This window comes from Nothobranchius furzeri, chromosome 4, assembly GCF_043380555.1.
Source record: "Nothobranchius furzeri strain GRZ-AD chromosome 4, NfurGRZ-RIMD1, whole genome shotgun sequence".
NCBI classification, from domain to species: Eukaryota; Metazoa; Chordata; class Actinopteri; order Cyprinodontiformes; family Nothobranchiidae; genus Nothobranchius; species Nothobranchius furzeri.
In genome coordinates, this window is record NC_091744.1 from 55,108,593 (window position 1) to 55,131,427 (window position 22,835).

Below are 22,835 nucleotides of genomic sequence, written 5' to 3' on the forward strand. Positions count from 1 at the left end.
GGTGCCAGAGCTTGGTCCGCATTGCCAGCAGTAAGTCGGGCTCATGTCCGGTGAGATTTGGACTCAACAAAGGCTGACCTTTGTCACCGATTTTGTTCATAACTTTTATGGACAGGATTTTTAGGCGGAGCCAAGGTGTTAAGGGGATCCATTTTGGTGGCCTAAGGATCAGGTCTTTGCTTTTTGCAGATGATGTGGTCCTGTTGGCTTCATCAGAACTTGCAGCTGAGTGTAAAGCAGCTGGGATGAGAATCAGCTCCTCTAAATCTAAGACCATGATCTTGAGTCAGAAAGAGGGTATAATGCCTTCCCCAGGTCTGTGATGAGGTCCTGCCCCAAGTGGAGGAATGTAAGTATCTCGGGGTCTTTTTCACGAGTGAGGGAATGATGGAGTGCGAGATCGACAGGAAGATCGGTGCTGCATCTGCAGTGATGCGGTCATTGTACCGGTCTGTCGTGGTGAGGAGAGAGCTCAGCCGGAAGGCAAAGCTCTTGCTTTACCAGTTGATCTATGTTTCTACCCTCACCTATGCTCACAAGCTTTGGGTAGTGAGTGAAAGAAATGAATAAGATTGTAGAGCCAAGTGGCCGGAATGAGTTTTATCTGCAGGGTGTCTGGGCTTCTTCTTTAGAGACAGAGTGAGAAGCTCAGTCATCTAGGAGGGGCTTGGAGTATCTGCTGCTCCTCTAGATTGAGAGGAGTCAGTTGAGGTTGCTCGAGTGTCTGGTTAGGATGCCTCCTGGATGCCACCCTGGTGATGTTTTTCAGGCACGTCCAACTGGGAAGAAAACCTAAAGCAAGACCCAGGACATGCTGGAGAGACTATGTCTCTCGGCTGACCAGGGAATGCCTTGGGATTCCCCTGGAGGAGCTGGTCTCAGTGGCTGGGGAAAGGGAAGTGTGGGCCTCTCTGCTTAGGTTTCTCTCCCTGCGACCCGACACAGGATAAGTGGACGAGAATGGATGGATGCCAAATGTTTAACTGTCAATCAAATTAACACTATAGGCAAAATGCAGCAATTTATCAATTGAAAGCATATTTTTATATCACAGGTTCCTACTAAAACTTTCTAGTTGTTGCTGAAATATTCAGTGATAAAATGCTTTAGCTTTCCCCCTCAACCAGTAATCATTAAAACACAAAATTTGTTCCTGATTGTGCCCTATTATGCACCAGCTCACATGCCAATCAAATTACCAGCAATTATGTCTTAAAATTTTAAACAGACACAAGTAAACTCTCTATATTTCTTCTTATTTGATTTTTCATGGTTGAGCTTTATGAGCCGAATTAATTATTTTGTTGGAAATAATCTGAAATTCTTAAGAAACCTTGCTGTTATTTAAAGATTTTATGGCAGGTATGGTGAACACTATCACTACTTTACTGTAATGTACAAAACTGAGCGTCCGTTTAAAAATAATTTACATGAAATTTAAAGAAGTGACTTTAGTTTAGCCTCTTGGCTTAAAAGTCTATCCATCAACAACAAACGTAAGTGGGTGGGGTTACAGTTTAACAACAGACCCCTATTGGATAAGGGCTGACGCGCACGTGCGCCTGCTGGCTGCGAGGTTATAAAGGCTTGAGCTCTCGCTGCGACGTTGTTGTTCATTCCGTGGCCGCGCTCTTGTGGGGTTATCTCTAGAGCCAGTTTGTAGGTCCTGTCCTTCTGACTAAAGCAGCAGCAATGGTGGAGGAGGCGCGTTTTCTCTTCTGGCAGAAACTTTTCTCAGCGTGTCTGGTGTTTGGGGTGGAAGGTAAGCTGCTCCTGTGGTTTGTTTTTGCTGTTTTGTCGGACAGTTGAATTACCGCCATAAGCGTCCCGGTCAGATGTTTCTTTTCAGTGACTGGAAATAGCTCTCCAAAGTTGCTCCTGCCGTCCTTCCGCTCTTTCTCGTGATAAAGAAGCCGTTAACGTACCGTACACGTTATCATTCTTTATCTGTGTGTGTGAAATGTGACAAGTCAGTCTGAACCGGGGTCAAGTGGAGCCGTTATTTGTCACGGACCAGCCAGGTGCATGAGAGTTCAGCCGACAGTCAGGAGTGTGCAGGACTCTGTGTTCACATGAGAACCATTGCCCAAGGGCTGCTAAGCGCAGTGACCCCCTTTTAAAGAAATGCTTACTGGCTGGCCATTATACTCCGCTGATTTTAACCTCATGTCTTTGGCTCCTGGTTTGTGAGTTTTACGCATTAAACCCAATTAAGCCAGCGGGTAGATCTCTACACCCTCTTACTGCATGAAGGAATCAACATCACACCAGTGTTTTGAAATTAATGAATGGAAAAAAAGTGTTAAAATGAAAATGTCATTTTTTGTCAAACACATCTGATAGTGTCCCGTTTTAATCCTAAAGTGTGGTAAAGGTAAAAAGCGGATTTAATAGCTTGTAAACTATCTTTATTTACATTTGATGTGAGTAGTCATTTGATAAGTTTCTTCTGGCCTAAAACTGCTCTACCTTCATTTATCATCAGGTTATTTTTATCACATTGAACTTGACCTTTGTTTAATTTTCCTGTAAGATCTGTGTTGCTTGTGCCTACTGACAACTTGGACTAGGTTGGAGAAATCTTTGTTTTCCTTTCTGAAAAGTGATGAGTGGTCAAACCACTCTGCTCGACCGTTTTTCTGTTCTTTTGATGTGAAATTAAGAAACCACAAAACGCAAAACAAAAAGTGTATCCCAGCATGTTTGTTCCCAGACTAGTTTACAGTTGTGGAGAATAGGTGTGGCACCAGTGATTAGTCATGTTTCCTGACCCAGCTGCCAGCAGAGATGTTTGTTTGGTGGACTGCCACCAATAACTGATTTCATCCAGAAATTTCCACTGTGTTGGTAATGTAAGCAGTTGTTACATTTGTTTTTGTTTTCCAAGTTTTCTACAGGTGTTTACAGAATTACACACACACAAAGTAAATGTGTCTTAAAGTCACCGTGTTACCATCTCTCCAGCTGTGCTGCTATTCTCCCCGTCTCCAAGTCAGACTGAAAGTTTGCTTAAAGTTGCGCACATTTTCTCATCACGATTTTGTTTCTAAATCACAAAGTTTAATTTTCAGGTGTTTTGTGCGTGAGCATGCTTGTTTTTATCTTTTATGCTGACAAGCTTTGGCTAACACTGTAGCCTTCCTCAGTGCACCGCTGATGTTAAGTGGGGTCCATTCCGAAACTTGTCAGCTTTAAAGGTAAAATCAAATCTTTACTATGCTGTTTAGAAAAGAACCAAGCAATGGAGCCCTTAGCATCAGTTTATTCAACAAAAAAGATTACAGAATGAAACACCGTCATTATGTCCCTAGTCTTCTACCTCGTGGTTCCACTGCCATCTTGAATGGCAGCAACAACTTTGGTGGAAATTCTGTCTAAATCAGCCAGGAGTCTTGATTGAAGAGGCGAGGTTGTCAGTCTTTGAAACTCCAGATTGCCCTAAAAAAAGTGAAAACCGAGAAAAGGAAGAAGAAATAGTGAAGTGAGAAACAAAGGTGAGCAGAGGCAGGAAATGAGATTAAGTTCCACTTACTTCCTTGCTTGTAAACAATCCGATGAAAGTGATGGAGGTCCCTGTTATTTTTCTAATAAAACTCAAAATGATGATGTCCTGAATCTGAGAATCTACATCAGTGTACTGTAACACAAAACTGCAACGATTCAGTAGCTGCCAACAGTAAACGTTAGTGATGCACCGATATGAAATTTTGAGGCCGATACAACATCTGATAACTGTTATGGCCGATAACCGGTATATGCCGATACAGATATACTGGCAAGCAATGCTTATAAAATTAGCAGATTTTGTATAGAATGAAAATGATTAAAACTGAATTTGTTGTTATGTTCATGTAGTAAACACATTTATGCTTCTGAGATGTTTACAATCACTATCACTTGACTAAACAAATAAACATCACCCCCTGAAACAGATAAACAAACGCGGAAGTGGTTCACCGCTCTCAGAGCATAGAAAAGAGATCGATTGAGAATTGGTCTGGAGCCACCAGTTTCCTTTGGCACCAGGAAATAATGGGAGTAGAATCCAGAGTTCTCCTCCCCTGGAGGAAACCTAGAGATGGCCTCCTTTGACAGGAGTTCCCTCAGCTCCGCCTCGAGGGCGGAGGCTTGAGGGGCTGACGTCAGTTTTGTCTACACAATCCCAGAGAACGGGGGTGGGCGGGACTGAAACTGCAGCTTGTGGCCGTTGTAAATGATGTCCCGAGAAAAAAATTCACCCCCCTCAGAGTTGTCATGAGTGTAAACTAGATAATTTAAACCAAAAACGTGTTTTGGTACCAGGCTGTAAACATGTTTATTTCTGCTGTGAAATTGGTATTTTTAACATGGGAATCAATGAGGATTTGCTCGCTTCTGACACCAGCCCCCAGCGGATGAGGGTGGAACTGCAATTTTTGGTACTTCCGGGTTGAGACCAATTTTAGAGCCGCATTGTGGGGGCTTGGTTCTGACAGTGGGCGCGTGCACAGTGCCTGGGCCTGCATTGCGTCTAAAATCCAGGTGTGGGCCCTTGCCGCCGTCGCCTGACCCGAGAAAATATCTGGGGCGACCCATGGGGGGCCGGTGGGGAAAGGGCAGGCTGCTAATTTGTAATGCAGCCGATGTCGAGCTCCCTGGGGAAGGAGGCATGTGGGCATGAATCCTGACAGCGTGTGACTGTGGTGCTGAGTGAGATTCATGAATGGGTCGCTTGCGCTGTACAGGCGAGTGTGGACTGCGCTGCCGCACATCAGCCGCATGCGGGAAAGGCTCCAAAGCGCACGCCGAGGGGCGGAAATCAGAAACGACAGCTCGCTTTGGTGGCCGCAGTGAATGTAAAGAAGCCTCATTGTGCTGGTTTACATCACATACAGTGGGGAGAAAACTCCGTTTGGAGGCAGAGTGCGCGCACGCTGAGCTCCCTGAGCTGTTGTGTAATGACACGGTCCTCCTAGCTGGATGACCCAAACCCCTGTATGGAGTAAGCGGGGTGGAGGAGACCGGTAATGACTTAACCCTAACCTGTGACAGGTGTTTGGGGGGAGGGGTTGTGCTTGGTGTGGGAAACGTGTGGAAAAACAGCAGACGGCTCGTTCGAACTGGCCGCAGAGGGCTGTGACAGGATGTTGCTCTTTAAGCGGTTTAAATGTTGTATTTCAAAACAGGATTTGTCACAAACACCATGAACATCACACACATTTCCCCCAAGAAGTCATTTCCTTTGGTTCTTGCACACATCCTGGGACTGCCAGGTCCAGGTTGGAGCAAGAAATCGGTTCCCTCTGACACGCTGAGCCGGTGGGTGGCGAGTCGGGGGGTTCGGGGTCGCTGCTAGCGACTGGTTCTGCGCCGGTCTGGGACTGGGCTGGTGGCTGCGGCGTCTCTTGGGTCCACGATGGTCCTCCCAGGCTCTGGGAAAGGTACGGGGTTGTCGACGGGACCAAGGCCGAACCAGGCTGCGAACGGTGGCGGAGAGGTCAGCTGATCTCTGAGCCCTCTCGACAGATTTTTTTCAGATTTTACTCATTCAATTGATTGATGATTAAGAGGCTTCTGCAGAGATTGGTGACCTGCTGATTTAACCATTGAATCAGGTGTGTTGGAGCAGGAAAATGGCTAAAACATGCTGGTAGTGGCCCTGGAGGACCAGGATTCCCACACCTGGGTTGTAGATATCCTGTTCTTCGTTGAGAGAAGTAGAAAATAGTGTTCCGTTTTCAGGCTGAGATGGTTTTTCCTCACTACGTGATCACTTAGTGGCTGGGTGAACCAGGGCTATATATAGCCAAACTCAGTTAGTGTGTGTGTTTCTGTCAGGTTTGTGCTTGCAGGAGTTCTGAAACTGGAAAATGTGTACCTGCTGGTGTAAGACTGTGTGTGTGTGTGTGTTCTGAACGTACAGATTTTCCCACCAAATCCCTGCAGACAAAAATGCTCTTTTCTTTTTTCCCATTTAAATTATGAATGGCCTTCCTGATCAGTGTTTTAATACAATGTCTTCTAATGTGGGACACGTTGGTGTCTGTCGCCTGCTTTTACCATCTGCTACTCTAAATATTTTACAAGGTGCCTGGTGAGCCCAGAAGGAACCTGGCAGCATCTAAACTCAAGAGCAGCAAATGTTTATGTAAACATTTTTGATTTTAGAATCAGAGGTTTTGGGGTTTTCATGTGAGTTATTCCAAAGTCTGATTCTGTTTCCATACTTCAGAGGAATGTGTGTTGTTGTGTTGTCAGTGCATGTCTCCGGTGTGTATTTATAGACTTGGAGCAGCAGCAGATGGCTGTGCTCTGGAGATGCAATTGCAGATCACGGAAACCTCACCTGCAGCTGGGCTCCTGCTGGTCTTCATATAAAAATGTCTTCAAAATACATTTTTAGTCAGGCCTGGATAAATCTCCTTCCTGATTCATTCACTGTTCCTACTTTTGTACCTTCTTTACTCACTGTTGGGAGTTCAGTGGTTGATTGTCAGGCTAAATTGGCACCTCAGGACTTTTAAACACATCCCTAACAGGTCCCTACAAGGTCAGATAGTTCTGCATGTGTGTGACATGATTTTCTCCTCTAACCTTCTGGAACATTGGGTTCCCACACTGGCCTCCTAGCTTTTAATGTGTTTAGATGTGTTCATCACAGAGCAGAGCAAATTTGGCAAAATTTGTTTATTCATCCTCTGTTATGAATGTGTTCTTCCTGTTTTTTTGTTGTTGTTTTTTTTTAACTGAAAAGGCCTTTGACACACAAGATGCTTACCCTCTTTATCCCTGACCTCAACAGTGGAGCCATCACATGATGCATCACCCGACCCTTGTCACTATTTTCACTGCATTTGATAATTGCTCATGTCTTGATGCATCACTGCAGGATAATGGAAAAAGGAGGGCTTGATTTATTCGTTTTATTTTTTATTTTTATTTTACATGACAATTCAAAACTGTGTCTTTGGGTAGATGCAGAAATATAAATGTCGATGAGGGAAATGTTTGCTTCTTATCAGCCATGAATAAATCTAAGTTATTGTTTTTTAAAGGAGCCCTATTATAACTTATGACATAATAGTTCTGTGGTCTATTAAAACATCTTCATGAAGTTCTTTGCATAAAATCCATCTTGCGTAAAGCATTTTCCGGTAACGTCCAGAATGAGCAATTTAGTAACGGACAGAAAACAAATGGCAAATTTTTATTTTCATGTTTAGAGTGTTTGTAGAGGCAATAAAGAGTCACATGGCAGCACAAAAGGTGAATTTTTCACAAGGTCTTTTATAATCTCTCATTTTTGGTCAGTGGACACAACAGTAAAATGAGTTGATTAAAGGTGCATTATGTAGAAATGAAGTAAAAAAAATAACAACCCGTGGTAAAATTTGGTTACTGCAACCACTTTAAATAACGGGCTTTTTGCCGGCCATGGTCATTTTACAATTTGGCGCTGCAGTATTCGCTCGCAGGAGACACGGCACCCCCACACACACTGACGGTAAACAGTAGTTATGTTATGTCCCTCCTTCCCTTGTTTTTAAAGGAGAAAAATTATCAATCCCCGCAGCCATCTGGATGTGAAATATGATTCAGTACGACCTTCCTCCCAAAATGACTTAAACATTAGACTCGTTTGGAATTTTCTCACTGTAAAATTCTCACTATTCTTACATACTGCACATTTTAAGGAGGAATGCATTTCTCTGGAGCATTTTTGGTCGTATTGCTTAAAATGCCCTTCTCATATTTTTAGGAGACAAATAATTCAATGTTTTGTCAAAACAAATACATTTAGTGGCCTCTGAAGCAAAGACTCAAGTAAGAATCCACAAAGTTATGAACCAAACTGGTGACAAAAGCAGCCATGAGTCCAATTCTCACCAGAAATGAGCCTGGTCTTCTGCCACCAGTGCAGACCAAAAGCTCCAACACCGATCGTAAAGGTACCAGCAAGCTTATCTCCCTGTATGAGCTGCGCATCTTTTCTGTCCTCAGAAGGAATTTATATGTCTGTGCTCTCATTAATGTTTTGATAGTGATTAATTTGAAATCAGTTTGTTTTTTCTGTTGCAGGAACAAACTTTATTAAAGGGTATCCGCGGGGTCTTAAAAAGTCTTAAAAGTCTTGAACTTGACGAAAGGAAAATTAAGACCCTTAAAAGTCTTAAAGTCTTAAATCGATTTAGTAAAGTCTTAAATTTGGTTCGTATTGACGTGATTTTAAAATACGTTTGTCTCATACTTGCATACTTGATGCTTTTCAGCGAAAATTGCCATTTATGAAACCAAATGCATTCACGTGTATCAAAAGAGTTTTTGTTTTAGGGAAGGTGAGTCTTTGGTCGGGTTTCAGTCGCTCTTTATAAGAATCAGTTTCAGAAAAATGAAGTGTTCATCCTCTTCACAAACAATCTTTGTTAGGGGGGTGTCAAAGTGTTGGTCAAAAACAGCATTCCCAGTAATTAGACAGGTCCATTCTAACCTAAAGAAGATTCTGACAGACAAATGGTAAATGGCCTGTATTTGATATAGTGCCTTCTAGAGTCCTGGAACCCCCCAAGGCGCTTTACAACACAATCAGTCACACACCCATTCACACACTGGTGGGGATGAGCTACGATGTAGCCACAGCTGCCCTGGGGCGCACTGACAGAGGCGAGGCTGCCGAGCACTGGCGCCACCGGTCCCTCCGACCACCACCAGCAGGCAACGTGGGTTAAGTGTCTTGCCCAAGGACACATCGACAGCGACAGACTGAGTGGGGCTCGAACCTGCAACCTTCCGATTACGAGGCGAGCACTTAACTCCTGTGCCGTTGTCGCCCACAAGGTGCTGCGGTTGTTGTTTCAGGTGCATACAGGCTAAACCCTTTAGGCACATCTTCCCTACATGTTATATAAGAGATTTGAAATCAAGAAGAAAAACTTGGAAAACCATATGGATATGTTCTTAATGAGATGTTATTAGTGGAAAATAAACTAATAGATCTAAAGACGTTACTGGTACTTTTACTGTCATTCTGTTGTGGAAAGTCAGCACAAATATTCAGTGAAAACTTTAAAAAGCTGCTTAAACCTTCATTATTTTATAGTGGGCCTGTCTATATTTATAAAATCAGTTGATTTTTAAGTGACTAGCTAAAGTTACTCAGAGCCACTGTAGATGGTCCAGCCTGAGTTAAGCTGTAGTAACTGGAGAGGAACTGAGAAACAGCATTAAACTTTTTGCTGTTTGCTTGTTCAAGTTTAATTCAAATAGAATATATAAGACATCAATTATATAATAATTGTATGTATATTTAACAGTCATGTTAGAGATAAGACTCCTAAAGTACACATAAACTACTACATCCTCCCCGACTTTCATAAAGATCTGATGTGGCATTTCAAAATAAAGTGCAATCAAAGTTGTCAATAATGACAATTTTCACCATATTCATTGGTTTCTTCCTCAAAAACTGTCTGATCACGCAACATCATTCCACATCAGTATTAAAGTGCACATCAAGTACTAAATCCTCCCCAAATTTCAAAATGATCTGATGTGGCATTTCAAAATAAAGTGCAATCAAATTAGACTATGAAAACATGTTTTACCATATTCAATTGTTTCTTTCTCAAAAACTGATTGCACAACATCATTTCACATCAATCTTAATGTAACCATTGAGTACTACATCCTTTCCAAAGTTCATAAAGATGTGATGTGGCATTTCAAAATAAAGTGCAATCAAATTCAACAATGAAGACAATTTTTTTCATATTCAATGGTTTCTTTTAAAAAACTGTCTGATTCCGCGACATCATTCTACCTCAGTCTTAAAGTACACATCGAGTTCAAAGTACTCCCCGAATTTCAAAAAGATCTGATGTGGCATTTCAATATAAAGTGTAATCAAAGTTGGCTATAAAAACAATTTGGACTATTCAATGGTTAGGTTAGACCTCAAGACTGATGTGTAATGATGTTGCACAATCAGACAGCTTTTGAGAAAGAAACCATTGAATATGGTGAAAATTGTCACTATCAACAAATTTGATTGCACTTTTACTTTGAAATGCCACATCAGATCTTTATGAAAGTCAGGGAGGATGTAGTACTCGATTTGTACTTTAGGAATGGTGTTGCACAATCAGACAGTTTTTGGGAAAGAAACCATTGAATATGGTGAAATCTGTCATTACTGACAAACTTATTTCTATCTATTTCTACCTTATTTATAAACTGTTTATTTACGGGTCCAATAGTTAATGTAATAATTGTCCCAACCACAGCTGCACCCCCTCACCCCCAACCTGGTCTCATAGCAATCATGGGCAAGCTACATGTGTGTTTAGCGTGCCGCATGTGCACATTTAGCCATTTTAGCAGCTCAGGAGCCCACAGGTACGGTGTGTGTCACTCACTCTGGTCAATCCAACAGGGAGCCGGCTCTGAGAGCCGTTTCTTTAGCGACTGACACATCACTACATCATTCCCTTTCCTCATGTCCTGAAGAACGGTCCGGAGTGCAGGCAGAGTGTTTAGCTAACCTGCAGGAAATGTCAACCACAGTTATCCAGAAAGTAGCTAAGGGTTATCAGAGATGTTTCTGAGGTTTTCACTAGGTACTTTTAAGATTTTAAAAGTCAAGAAGGGGGTCTGAAAAGCTGTTAGAAATAGCGTCAAAGTCGCTAAGTTGGCAACACTGTGGGAGGAGCGCTTCATTTGCAACCCAGGGCAGCGCAAGTGGGAGGAGCAAATAATTGGCTTGTTTTGTTTATATAATCGTTCAAAACTCAGATTGTAATTGGGATTAAAATTTGATTAATTGAGCAGCCTATAATTTTACGTCTAGATATTTTTGTCCTGCAGTTTTGTGGTGAGGGTGTTTTTACACATCACCTTTTGGAGTTTTTTGGACATCTGAAAAAACAAATGTAGCTAAACAGAACCAACAATCTCGGATTTCCTCTGAAAAGAGAACAAGTTGTTGACAGCTGTTATTGTGGTTAAATAGAAACTCAAGTTTCCATATTTGTGCAGCTTACGTGTGTATTTTCTGAAGTGAGGCTTTTCCAGAACGTCACACAACTTCTGGTGGCTTTGGTGGGTTTAACTTGGCAGACAGTCTTCACTGATTCATCACCAACTTTATTTCCTCATACAGTCAGACTGGCACTCAGCTAAATGATCCCTCTTCCTATGCAGACCACAGGTAACATTTACAAAAGTTATTAGAGAAGGTGGAGAACATATCTTAATTTGTCTTTTACTTTGATTAATAGGAAACCCAGTTTTTTCCCAGCAATTATGAAAGGCTTCCTTCTGGGAGCTGCCTGCCAGGGTAGGAAGGGTGGTTGTGTTTGTTTCCAAAGATAAGCAGGCAGCAACTTTTGGATAAGTATGTGTTGGTGCTGTCAGTCAGGCCAGTTGCTCAGGAATCTCGCAGGATGTGAATGCACTGAAGGACACTGGATACATCACAGACAACACTCGATATCCACAGGAAGTCCAGATCACAGATAGAGAAGCAGGATGTTTGCAAAGCAGACCTTTTTTTCTTCCCTCTATTCCAATGAATACAATGCAAATTACTAAACCACCGTATTTACTAATACATATTATAAATTCTTTTAAAGCTGAAAGTCACTCATTTTAACCCTCAAACTACTACCAGTTTGTTTTTAATTTATTAGCCTTTATTTTATGCTACTGTTGCAGAGAAGACCCTGGGACATTTTCCCAACAATTGCACCACTCCATGTTCAAACTGTAGATAATGAAACCATGCGTGATTTTTGTCTAAATTTGGCAGAACACCCCCTACATTAAAACATGCAAAGAGCTTCCTTTTCGCCTAAGTGTCCGGCATTGTGGTGCTTCAACCATTAATTTTACAGTTAGAATTTAGCAGCAGGTTCCTCAAGAGTTAACTAAATGGTAATTGGTAAAAGACCAGCCAGGATCCTGGTGTTAAACTGAGTGTGAGAGTATAATTAAACAGGAGAGCTAAAAAAATTCTGTTTGGAAAAACCCCTGATGTTGGGCCCTCCATTAAACTTGAGAGATCATTATCATGCTGTTTTATAGCTAAATAAAGCAAAATGCAGTGGTATATTGGGCAAAAAAAGGTAATTAGGAGGATAATCAGCAGCCAGCTGCTGCTAAATACATGAGTGGAATGGATTTTCTGTTCACCAGGCAGTGTTTGTTTCTCTATAAAAGCACTTCTGATTTATAACGGCCATTTGTGTTAACACAATGACGAGAAGTCGTTTTCCATCAGTCAGAATGTTTGTAGAGCTATTTCCTCACAATTTAAAATCTTTGACATCAATATTTTTGCACGAGGGAAACATTCAAGTTAGTTGCTAAACTTTCCAAAGATGGATGTTCCAGTAAGTTCATCGTGAGGTCAAACATTCCTCAGAGAGTTAACATTTTAGACTCAAGCCCCAGTGAGCGTGTCAAAACAGTAAATGTGGCGGTTCAATCTAAAGAATACGGACTATTATGACCTCGTTAAGGATTAGTACCTGAAAGTTTAGCTGTACTGAATAATTTTAAAAAGTCTTTACCTGAACAAATAATGTGGCTCATGGAGAAATGTTTCTATGAAGACTTTCTCATGCAAAAGGACAACCATCTTAAAAACAGCAGATCTACGACAGTTTAGCTAAAAACAGGAAAAAATGGAGGTTTCCTAACAGCTAAACTGTTGTTCTGTGGTGGGACTTTAAAATCAAATCTTAATGATAAACACTGCTAAGAAGTGTGCCTTATTGCTAATAAATGCAGAACTATGTGCTTTTGATTTATGAGATTTTACTTATTTTTGGCAAGGTTATTAGGATTTTAGCTTATATTTAATTAATGACAACAACGATAATCTCAGGCTGTTTTCCTTTAGACGTGTCCTCTGTTGGGAGAACGTTGAACTCTTCTGTTACTACAATCTGCTCTATCACGAATCCCCCAGTGAGCTACCAGATTGTCTGGTTCACGGCACGCAGCAGAATCCTGTGTGTGGAAGCTTCCAGTGTTTGTGTTTACAAGGTGGTGATGGCTTACTCAGCTGTTCAGACCTCCGCACTCAGTCTGCAGTGAGCTGTTTATTCAGCAGTCAGCACCAGAGCACAACTAGCTTTGAGTCTGTCCTCACCCAAAATACTTCAGAAAAATGTTTTATACTAATAAAACTGTGAAAACCACAAGTGTGCGTATCAAATCTATCTACAAGTTTGAACAGCTGCAGTTCTTGATCACCTTCCTTCTGCTGATTAAATGTCTGGTTTATTTACCCATACTGTTGCTCCTCGCTCTGCCTGTAGGAGACCCCTGTGCTGTGAACACGTGTGACAACGGGGGAACCTGTGTGACTGGAACGGGGACTCCGTTTATTTGCATCTGTCCCGATGGCTTTTCTGGAGACATCTGCAATGAAACTGAGACGGGTAAATGACACCTCTGAGGCCAACCAGTCTTAAAGTGGTTCTGTTAAACACTTGAACTAGTGTAATATTGTTTTCTTGTCTCGACTAACAGGACCATGCATCCCAAACCCATGTGAAAATGATGGCGCCTGCGAGGCGACGAGCCAGTCTCGACGAGGAGATGTCTTCAGCGAGTATGTCTGCAAGTGCCAGCCAGGATTTGAAGGAATTCACTGCCAGAACAGTAAGCCCCAGTGTCTTTGAAATGGTGTCTTTTCTGAAGTAAATAAAGACTACTGCGTTGACCTAGATGTAGATGTCTAGTCTGGCCATGACCCTTAGACCGACATCAGTCATGGGGTGGAATCTACTCTTGTCTTTCAAACTGTCTCTGCATGCTACTGGACCGCACTAGGACCAATCAGAGCAACAAACAACGTGACATCAATATAGAAATGAGTCTACGGGACACTAATGACACCTTTTTCTAAATAAAGGACTTAAGCACCTCTATTTACTCATCTCAAAGAGAAGCTCAAATCTAAATCGTTCACAGTTCATGCCAAAGCCGTTTAAAACGAGCGCCGTTTCAGAGGCCATGCCATATTTGTAGTTTTTCTCCGTCACGGCTCTGGTGCTAAGCCCGCCCAACTCGTCTCTACAAACAGAGCGCTGTGATGACCCCAGTATTGTTTGGTCCAATGATAGACTGGCTGAGGCCACAATGGAGTGTGGCTAGACCAACCTGCAGACCAACATCTTTTTGCTAATGCTACGGTTTGTCTAGGTTTCTAGGCTAGCTTAAGTAACTTTTCAGGTTTTTGTGTCGGTGCAGTTTCAAAAATATTTGGATATGTTTTTTAATGTTTTGAATGAATGTGAATGAATTCATAAATTAGTCAGATTTGTTTTAAAGATTTCAAAGTACCCTCATTAATCGGTTTTTAATTAGTTTTGTTAGAAAGACTTCACCACCATCATTTATCAGTTTCTGATGAGTTGCTTTCATTAACAGACTCATTATAATAATTTGAGAAAGTGCAGTAAAGTCCTGGATTATTTTTGCAACCTGACACTCTAAAGTGGAGACAGCTGCAGTGAGTGCTGGCTGTTGTCCTTTTTCCTACATCCCTCAGAGCAGACTGCTTCCATCATGGTCTCTAATGTCTCCAGTCAAGTGTGCTCTAAGAAGTAACGTGGCCCATTATAAAGAAAATTTTAGCAAAGTCCAAGTGTACTTTATTTGATTATCAATGCCTTCTTTTATCTTAGGTGTCCAGAGAGCAGATTTATTTTCCCAAAAAGGTAAAGGTGCTAAAAAGAATGATGTCTGTGTCCACTTTGCCTTGTCTGTCGTGCTTCTTCAGATCTAGGGGCTCTCTGTTCTCTTGGCTGCATGCAGAGGTGGAGCGCTTCACGAACACACACACACACACACACACACACACACGAACACACACACACACACACAAAATCAGACTAGTTTCATTTCATCTCTCACAACAAAGAGCTGTTTGTTACTCAAGGCCAACGGCTAAAAATGACAGTGAGATCACATTAGCGTCTGATTTACCGCTTGATTGGTTTACCAAGTCGGATGAGATGGGTCCCGTTTAGATTTATTGCTGGCATTTGACTCAAGCCTGTGTTTATCTAAGCTCTTTAGGTTGTTATAGAGTCATCCATTTAAAACCAGAAACCCCAGAGAGAACGTATGGCGCTCATTTGGTTTTAAATGCAGCCAGTTTATCTGTTTGCACTGAAAACTACAAATCACAGCTCATTCTAATCTATACTCTCACAAGCCGTTTGGCAGCAATATTTGCTTAGCAGAGTTGGAGCCCCTGCAGAGCAGGCATTCCCACTAATTAGCTAATATCACAGGGATAGTTATGTGGGAAATTAATGCAACCATACTGATTCATGAGAAGTCTCCCAGGGACTGAGGTCAGGGGCGCCTCTGAAGTGATGATGGCTAATCTGACAGCTTAGACGATCTCTGGGAACCAAGAAGTGAAAAACGACTCTTGGCCAGTTCCCGTGGTTTAAGTAGAACAAAAAAAGACTGGCTGTGTCTTTATGCAATAAAAAGTGTGTTGGAGCAGAGAATCCAGTGAGGTGTGTGTAGTCATACACCTAGCTCACATCTAGTCCTCAAACACTCCTCAAATGTGATGTCGTATGCATGCAGATTTATAAATCCTAAACTGCATAATTCTAATGTTTGACAAAATTCTCAGCTGGGTGTGAACTGATGTGCTGTAAACTTCACAGGTAGATGGAGTTGGGCATCATTTAATCTGAATGATTTCAGTTCCTATTGATTCTCAATTCTATCTGTTTCAAGAAGCAGGGTCCAATAACAACCTGTTTAAATGAGCCGGCTATCAAGGGTGTAACTCGATGAAATAGTTTGAACTACAACATAAATTTAAATTTTATTAATGATAACATTACCTTAATTTAGACAAGAACATGTTTTCAAGAAGGAAATGAAGGCTTGCAGCACCATGTGTTTGTTTCTGCCCACAACTCCTAAGCCTCCTATTCACAACCTAAGGTTTGGAAGTGAAGAAACTTCTTGGATGAGAGGCTAAATGTTTTCAAGAGAACCAGAAAAGTCCAGTTTTTAATTAAATCTCTCGGCATGATCATGTCCAGATGACTTAATCTACACCAACGTGCTGCAGCACGAAGCAACAACCATTCAGTCAGAAGGGGAAATGAAACTTTAATGTTGCTGCTGTCGATCTAACAGATTAAAAACAGTAAAATGCTCAACAGACTAAATGGTTCAAAAAAGCAAATAATCTCACAACTTTGCGTGTTGTGAGATTATTGTATTTATTTATACAGTATATTAGCTGTATATGCGCCTAGTGGGTCCCCAGTGTCTGATCTAGCATGAGGACTTTAATTATTTTACTGGTTACATGCTCAGCCTTCTCATTTTCATGCTCATACAGACAAGTGTTGGAGAGTGGAGTGTAGCTGTGTTATCTGCGTTTGACAGTTGATGCTCCGTGTTTTTATTTCTGCTCTTCACTGCGACCAGAGTTTGTTCTTTAAAATACGTATGAAATCCACTGCATTGACACATTTTAATGAGCTTCTTCCAAGAGGTATTTTTCTTTACAGAATGCAAAGTTTACATCACTCTCATAGGTAAAAGTTCAGCAGACTGTTTATATGTTTGCCATTGAGTGCCTGCACAGTGTAAGGGAAGGGGAGGCGTGGGGTGGGGAGGTGAGGTGAGGCCGCATGCAGCATCTCTACAGGCTGCAAAGGATGAGTGACAGGTGATCAGCTGAAATGATCAGCTCTGAAAGGTGTTGATCAGAATCTGCAGATCACGTTATTTATTTATTTTTTATGGAGATCGGCTGATTAGGATTGGTGGCCAAAGCCACACTTTAGAACATCTCCAAAGTCTGCATATTTTCCTTGATTGCACGGTAACACAAAACACATCCGATGAATTCTTCTTCCGGTCGGCTGACTGGGCATCGAAACTAGGATTAAAAATGAAAAGATTTGAACAATTCAGGGAAAAGCTTTCAACCAGTTAGTTTTCACTTCTGTGTGTCTAGTAGACGTGGTGTTGGAATTTCAGCCATGTCGCTACACCTGAGCCAATGTAGGTTGTGATGTCACAATAAGGGATGTTTTCAAATCGCTTGTTTTAGGCACATAATTCCAGAGATCAAACACTGACCGAAAACTAATGGATGGTTTTTATTTATGTTTGGAGTATCTATAGTGGCGTTAGAGACCCACATAGCGGCACAAAATATGCAGAAAGTCAGATTTGCATAATATGTCCCCTTTAAAGCAAAATATAAAAGGCTTTAACTTCATTTTCTATTAATAGAAACTATTAAAAAAAGTAAAATCTCACAGTGAATGGAATAAAATGGAAAATGTATTTTTTTTCCCTTGGCGGAAATGAAGTTCAAAACCATTTTTCATCACTAAATATTCAGCTTGCATTCCTCTGAGTCAGACCAAGAAGGAAAAAAAACCTCAGATGGAAAAAGCTTAGTCTCATGTGCTGCACATCCCACATGTTCAACCACACACCACTCATGAGCTCACATGCAGACTGTTTAGCATAAAAACACACGATTCATCCCTCATGCAAGTCCAGCCAACAGAAAGCGGCGGTCCATGCTGAACACTTAAAAACGTCAACTCTGCTGCTGTTGCCGGGCGAAAAGTGAACATGGAGGCGGAACAGTGACGTCTGCTCTCCAATGTCACACTTGCTACTCAGGTCTGATTGAAACGATTCAGCTTGTCCCATAACATTGGCCTGAAGGCTTTTATGGATGACTGAGAAGAGAAATGTGCCAGAGTGTTTTAGTGTTACATGTGAAGAAGCAGTAAGAAGACAGCTGAGGACTCCGGGCCAAAGTAGATGGATTAATATGGGGAAGGAGGAAGGAGTGGTCATTTTCAAACCAGCCTAGGGCAGTTAATTTTACATGGAAGTAACTGAATAGCTTGTGTGTTTGTGAATGTAGCAATCTCATTTGTTTTGGTAAGTTCTCAGCTCCTCCCAGGATGTGGTTGTGTGGGCAGACTGGGCTTCATTACCCCTATAAGGAATACATGCTGGGTTGGCATGTGTGCTTCTGTCATCATGGAGTCAACGGATAAGGATGTGAATTCCCTGGTTTGATTTGTCTCAATAAAAATAATAAAACTCCCAAAGCTGCTGAAACTAGAAAATGCTGAACAAGTGAGCTGCAGGTGTGTCTGATTTCATACACTGTAGGTAAATAATAAAGACAAGCGTCACCGTTGGCCGCAAATGTTTTGGTCATACAGCTGGCCAAAGAGGATATTTGTCATCAGTGTGTCTGTTTTAAAAATGTAATGTCCTACAAATTAATATTCTTATATCAAAAGCTGTATTAAATTTGTAAGGAAATGCTATGGACAGAATTTTAAGCATAACTTTATTTATCTGTCTTTAAGACTTTACGTTGCCTTGCCTTCATCATTTTAGAGTGAAATGTCAGAATCTCAGCTTTAAATAATGTGCTTGATTATTAAATACTTTGTGACATGACGTTTTGTCCCAGACTCCTGTGTATCTCCACAGAAAGAGGCAAATTAGTTATTTTAGCTTGCACTGGCACTCCCTGGTGTGCTGCAGCCAGTCCAGCCTACACTACCCAGAAAATAACACGTGTGGGGTCGTATTTTAGCCTTTTCACTGGAGAATGTTAAAGCAGTTTAAAGCATCTTCTAGGTGTATGACTCATGGCAAATAAGTATATATAGTGATTAAATATCATTTACAGTTATGTTTAAAATGAAGTACTTAAGGAGTAGATGAATTTTATTGATGGTGTTTTCCTTTGTTTTGTGAGCTGAGATGTCACATTTTGAAGTACAGATCACAAAATGTCCCATCAGGATTGTTCTTATATGGTGGCAACACAAAAGCAGGGTGGAAGCATCGGCACAGATTCTGAATTCAAATAGCCTTCCTAATCAGCTGACCTTGAAAGTGCATCGATCAGGGTCTGGTTTCAGGCAAGCTGTGTAATATTTCTATTGATTTTCAGTTGATGCACAAAATGAGTAGTGTAGCGGTGGCAAATGTGTATTATTTATTTGATATTCTGAATACATATTCAATATTACCTTGCTTGATCTTTATTGTAAATATCAGAAAATTATAGGGCTTAATCAGAAGAGTCTAAGATTCTTTGCATTATTAAGCAATTATACACACTTCGTTTTGATTCATGAGTCAGGTTTATAGTAAAAAAAAGATTTTTATTACAAGAAAAACACGACAAGTGAACTAAGCTTTTACCATGAATGGATGGGTCTAAAGGTGATGTAGACTATGTGTAAATGAGGTGTTGGTCAGAACTTCCGAATCTCAGAGAGCGGCGTCTCCGGATGAAAAAGAATTTGGTTTGCAATAAACTATGAGGTTGATTGTTATCGAAGCACATTCAGACGCAATCTGTCTGTGTTCTACTCCCACCCTTTGGATGACCCTCGTCCGGATCCGGAGGTCAGAAGAGGTCGGATGACCTCACCCAGGTCCAGTAGACTGACCGTTAGCACAGACTTTCTCCAGTCTCAAGAGATGTCACCGGGCCTCACAGGATGGAATCCGCTTGCGTCTCAGAGATAACTCTTAAGGAGTGAACAATTCAGCTTTGTTCTGCAGGAAGTGTTTTTCATCAGCTTTGCAGGTGCACAAAAGGTTTCACGACGTGTAAAAAATCTTGGATGTTTATGGAGTCTTGCAACAGGTGGCCAGGCTGAGCTATTCACCAGAACTCTCCAGTACAGACGAATCTCTCAGCAGGTTTTAGTTTTATAGAATTGATGTTATGATTTTAATAGCCAGTCAGAGGCTGACGGAAAGGAAGATGTTACCAAGGCAAATCTCAGAAACACGCCTTCTTTAATATGGAAGTCCTGATGTGAGTAAAAGGTTTTAGCTATGTGTACGGGACTTTAACTTAGCCGTACTTATGGTGGATGTGCAGGTGTGTGGACCTTGTCGTCAAAACATGGGGAACACATTGCAGTCTAGTCAAGGGCGTCAGTTTGTTTTCAGAATTGCTGGGGACAATAACCATACACTTGAGTGGGGTTTAAAAATTGCTGGGGACAATAAAGTAGGCTAGCACAGGGGTCGGCGGCTCTGGAGCCGCATGCGGCTCTTCCATCCATCTGATGCGGCTCTGTGCTTGTAAAATAATGAATGGATATTTAAATAAAATGCTTTATATTTTACTGCATTAATTTTACATCTGTAAGTCAATTCTAAATGTAAAGATTGTCTGCGTAAACCTGAACAGGTCCAACCCGGTCTTACTGTGAGACCGGGTTGACGCGTCACGCTTGTGCGTAATCATAGGTGCTTTATGAGCTGAAGAGGATGTGAGATTCTGGGATTCTCCTCAGACGGCTCCTGGATGTGTCGCCACATTGGAGACAGGAACAAGCACTATTCAGCCAAAGTTTCATCATCAGGGAACATTTTCTAAGTGACAAGTCTCTCTGAGAGACAGGGTTTGGAAAACACTCGCTTCAGTGGGAGGAACCTTCATGCGCTCTGGGTGGCTCTGGGGTTAATCAAGTTTAATTGTTTCTCTTTGCAACAATCTTCACAAGAAGGCAAAACAGTTAAACGGCAGGTTACAGATATTTCCATTTGACTGTTTATTTTGACAGATGAACTCAAGGATGTTGCTTGGTTTGAAAGAATTACCCCCACGCATACTGACGCACATGGATGAGCTGACATTTTAATCGTTAACGCACATCGCGGAGGTAAAATATTCCCAACATCAGAGCTTTATACTGGACACTGTGTTCAGCGCGGCTCGGAGCGCCCACGGTGGACAGTGAGCTGAAGATCTGAGGGGTTCGCAGCGCAGCGCAGAACCATGGTGCATGCGATGATTTCCTCCCACTGAAGCGGTCTGGAAACCCGGTCTCTCTGAGGGATGTGTCACTCGGAAAAATGTTCTTTTTATGAAATTATGAAACTGGCTGAACAGCGCTTGTTCCCATCTCTAATATGGAGACGCATGACGCGTAGAGATATTTGATCACGCACAAAGTTCGTGTGGAGCAGAAGCGGTCGGGCCACGGCAGGTGAAATGTTCCTAGCCTACATGAAGGGAAACTGTTTAATTGTAACATTAATACGTTACTGGACACGCTGGTCTGGTTGGTTAGACCAGTGTTTGAAGTGGAAAACACACACACACACGCACGCACGCACGCACACACACACACACACACCAATTAAAATAATGCTGATAGCATGGACTAGAAGACCGGTGATGGTTTACGTATTTAAATGATGATCAGGCTGCTGTAAAATGTAATCTCCATCCACATCCAGACACAATTATCCTCTATTCTTTATTTGCTCTGCTCTTGTCTGGGCTGATCAGCTGATGGTGCGCGCGACGCGCCTAACTAGCGGCTGATGCACATTTTACGCATTTGGAGAGATGGGCTGGATGCTGTGCGTTTACTGGAAGACGGTCCACTTAACGCTCGGGTGTATACTACATATTAATGACAAATGAATGAAAATTAAATTGTGAGTTTTTACTTCATATTTTATAAATAAAAAGGACGGGGGAAAACATTTATGACGTCTTTTTAAACTAAATTTTCTAGCGCGACCTGCCTGCTTCACTTAAGTCACTGCTTATTAAGGTCCGTCCAGAATTACCGTGGGAAACGGGTAATAATGGCTCTTTGATGGGAATAGGTTGCCGACCCCTGGTATAAGATCTGAGCTGGTAAAACAAAAATCCTCATCAGCAGGCGTTTTTGAAAGTGGGGGGGGGACACAGCTGCCAATCACAAATTTTGCCGGGGACATGTCCCCGGCGTCCCCGGTTAAAATGACGCCTATGAGTCTAGTAGATAAACAACATCCACTCAATAAGCACAATTAATGAAGCATTTCATTTCATAATACTATAATTACCATGAGTAGTCATAAACAAATGATTATTTAATGATTATCTTCCGGGATTCCCAAAGTGTGGTGCGCGCACCCCCGGGGGTGCGCGAGCTGCCACTAGGGGGTGCGCGAGGTGAAAAGTGTAATGGCTGCGGAGCTCAGAGAAGTCTGTCAGGTGTCACCGTAGCGTTGCCAGAAAACTCATTTGTGGGTGGGCCAAAGAAAAAGTAAGTGGGCACAATAAATGTAATTGAAAACAAGTATATTTTACGTGTGTGTGTGTGTGTGTGTGTGTCCTCCACATGTGCCCTAACTTCATAATAACAATGCGCCGAGCTTCAGCACTCTGGCCTGCGCACGCCGATATGTTCCGTATTTTATCATTTTTAACGGTGTTGGAGAAATCTGAAGGTGGTGAGTCATTCTGGCAGATTATAATTAACGCCTGTCTCATGCAGGTGTTCTGACATTGTAAACCTCACACGCGCTGAAGATCTGAAGTTTAGAGTGCGTCTGTCAGAGGTCAGACGCGGTCCAGCGGAACCACGGCTCACGTGTGCACAAGTGAGCACATCTGGGCTGGGCAGAAGTAATTTTACAGCATTGGTTTAAATAGCGCCATTAACGAGACACAGTGACGTAAACACTGCAAGTTGTGAAGCGCGTTCCAGCCGCGAGCTGCATCACCAAGCGGAAAGTGAATGCGTCAAGCAGTGGCGGCTGGTGAAAAATATTTTTGGTGGGGCTGTGCTATTTTTTTTATTTTTAAACAAACTTGTGCTTTCTGAGCTTTGTGCACAACTTCACTATTTCCTGAATTAAGCACAGCTCTTTTATTTCCTGTCTTACATCATTGGACAAACTGATTAATCCAGGTGTGTCTGACTATTGGCACGCTGCCTTGCGGACCAAGGTTGAAAAATACTGCATTAAATTGCACATAAAATAACACGACCATAAATGGTAAA

The 22,835-nt window shown here is 41.9% G+C and overlaps 1 protein-coding gene across 4 annotated transcripts in view; it reads left to right on the plus strand.

Annotated features, from left to right (window-relative positions):
* The first annotated feature begins 1,595 nt into the window (after positions 1-1,595).
* The window catches only part of mfge8b (milk fat globule EGF and factor V/VIII domain containing b), a 42,901-nt gene continuing 21,661 nt past the window's right edge, over positions 1,596-22,835 (plus strand). For 2 of the 4 annotated variants that reach the window (XM_015963877.3, XM_015963878.3), the window contains exons 1-3: positions 1,597-1,762; positions 13,299-13,421; positions 13,513-13,644. In XM_015963877.3, the coding sequence (XP_015819363.1) occupies positions 1,693-1,762; positions 13,299-13,421; positions 13,513-13,644 (325 nt within the window). In that variant the 5' untranslated portion in view covers positions 1,597-1,692. Of the gene's footprint in view, positions 1,763-13,298; positions 13,422-13,512; positions 13,645-14,672; positions 14,706-22,835 lie in introns of all 4 variants that reach the window. The other 2 variants (XM_015963875.3, XM_015963876.3) reach the window with 2 other exon arrangements.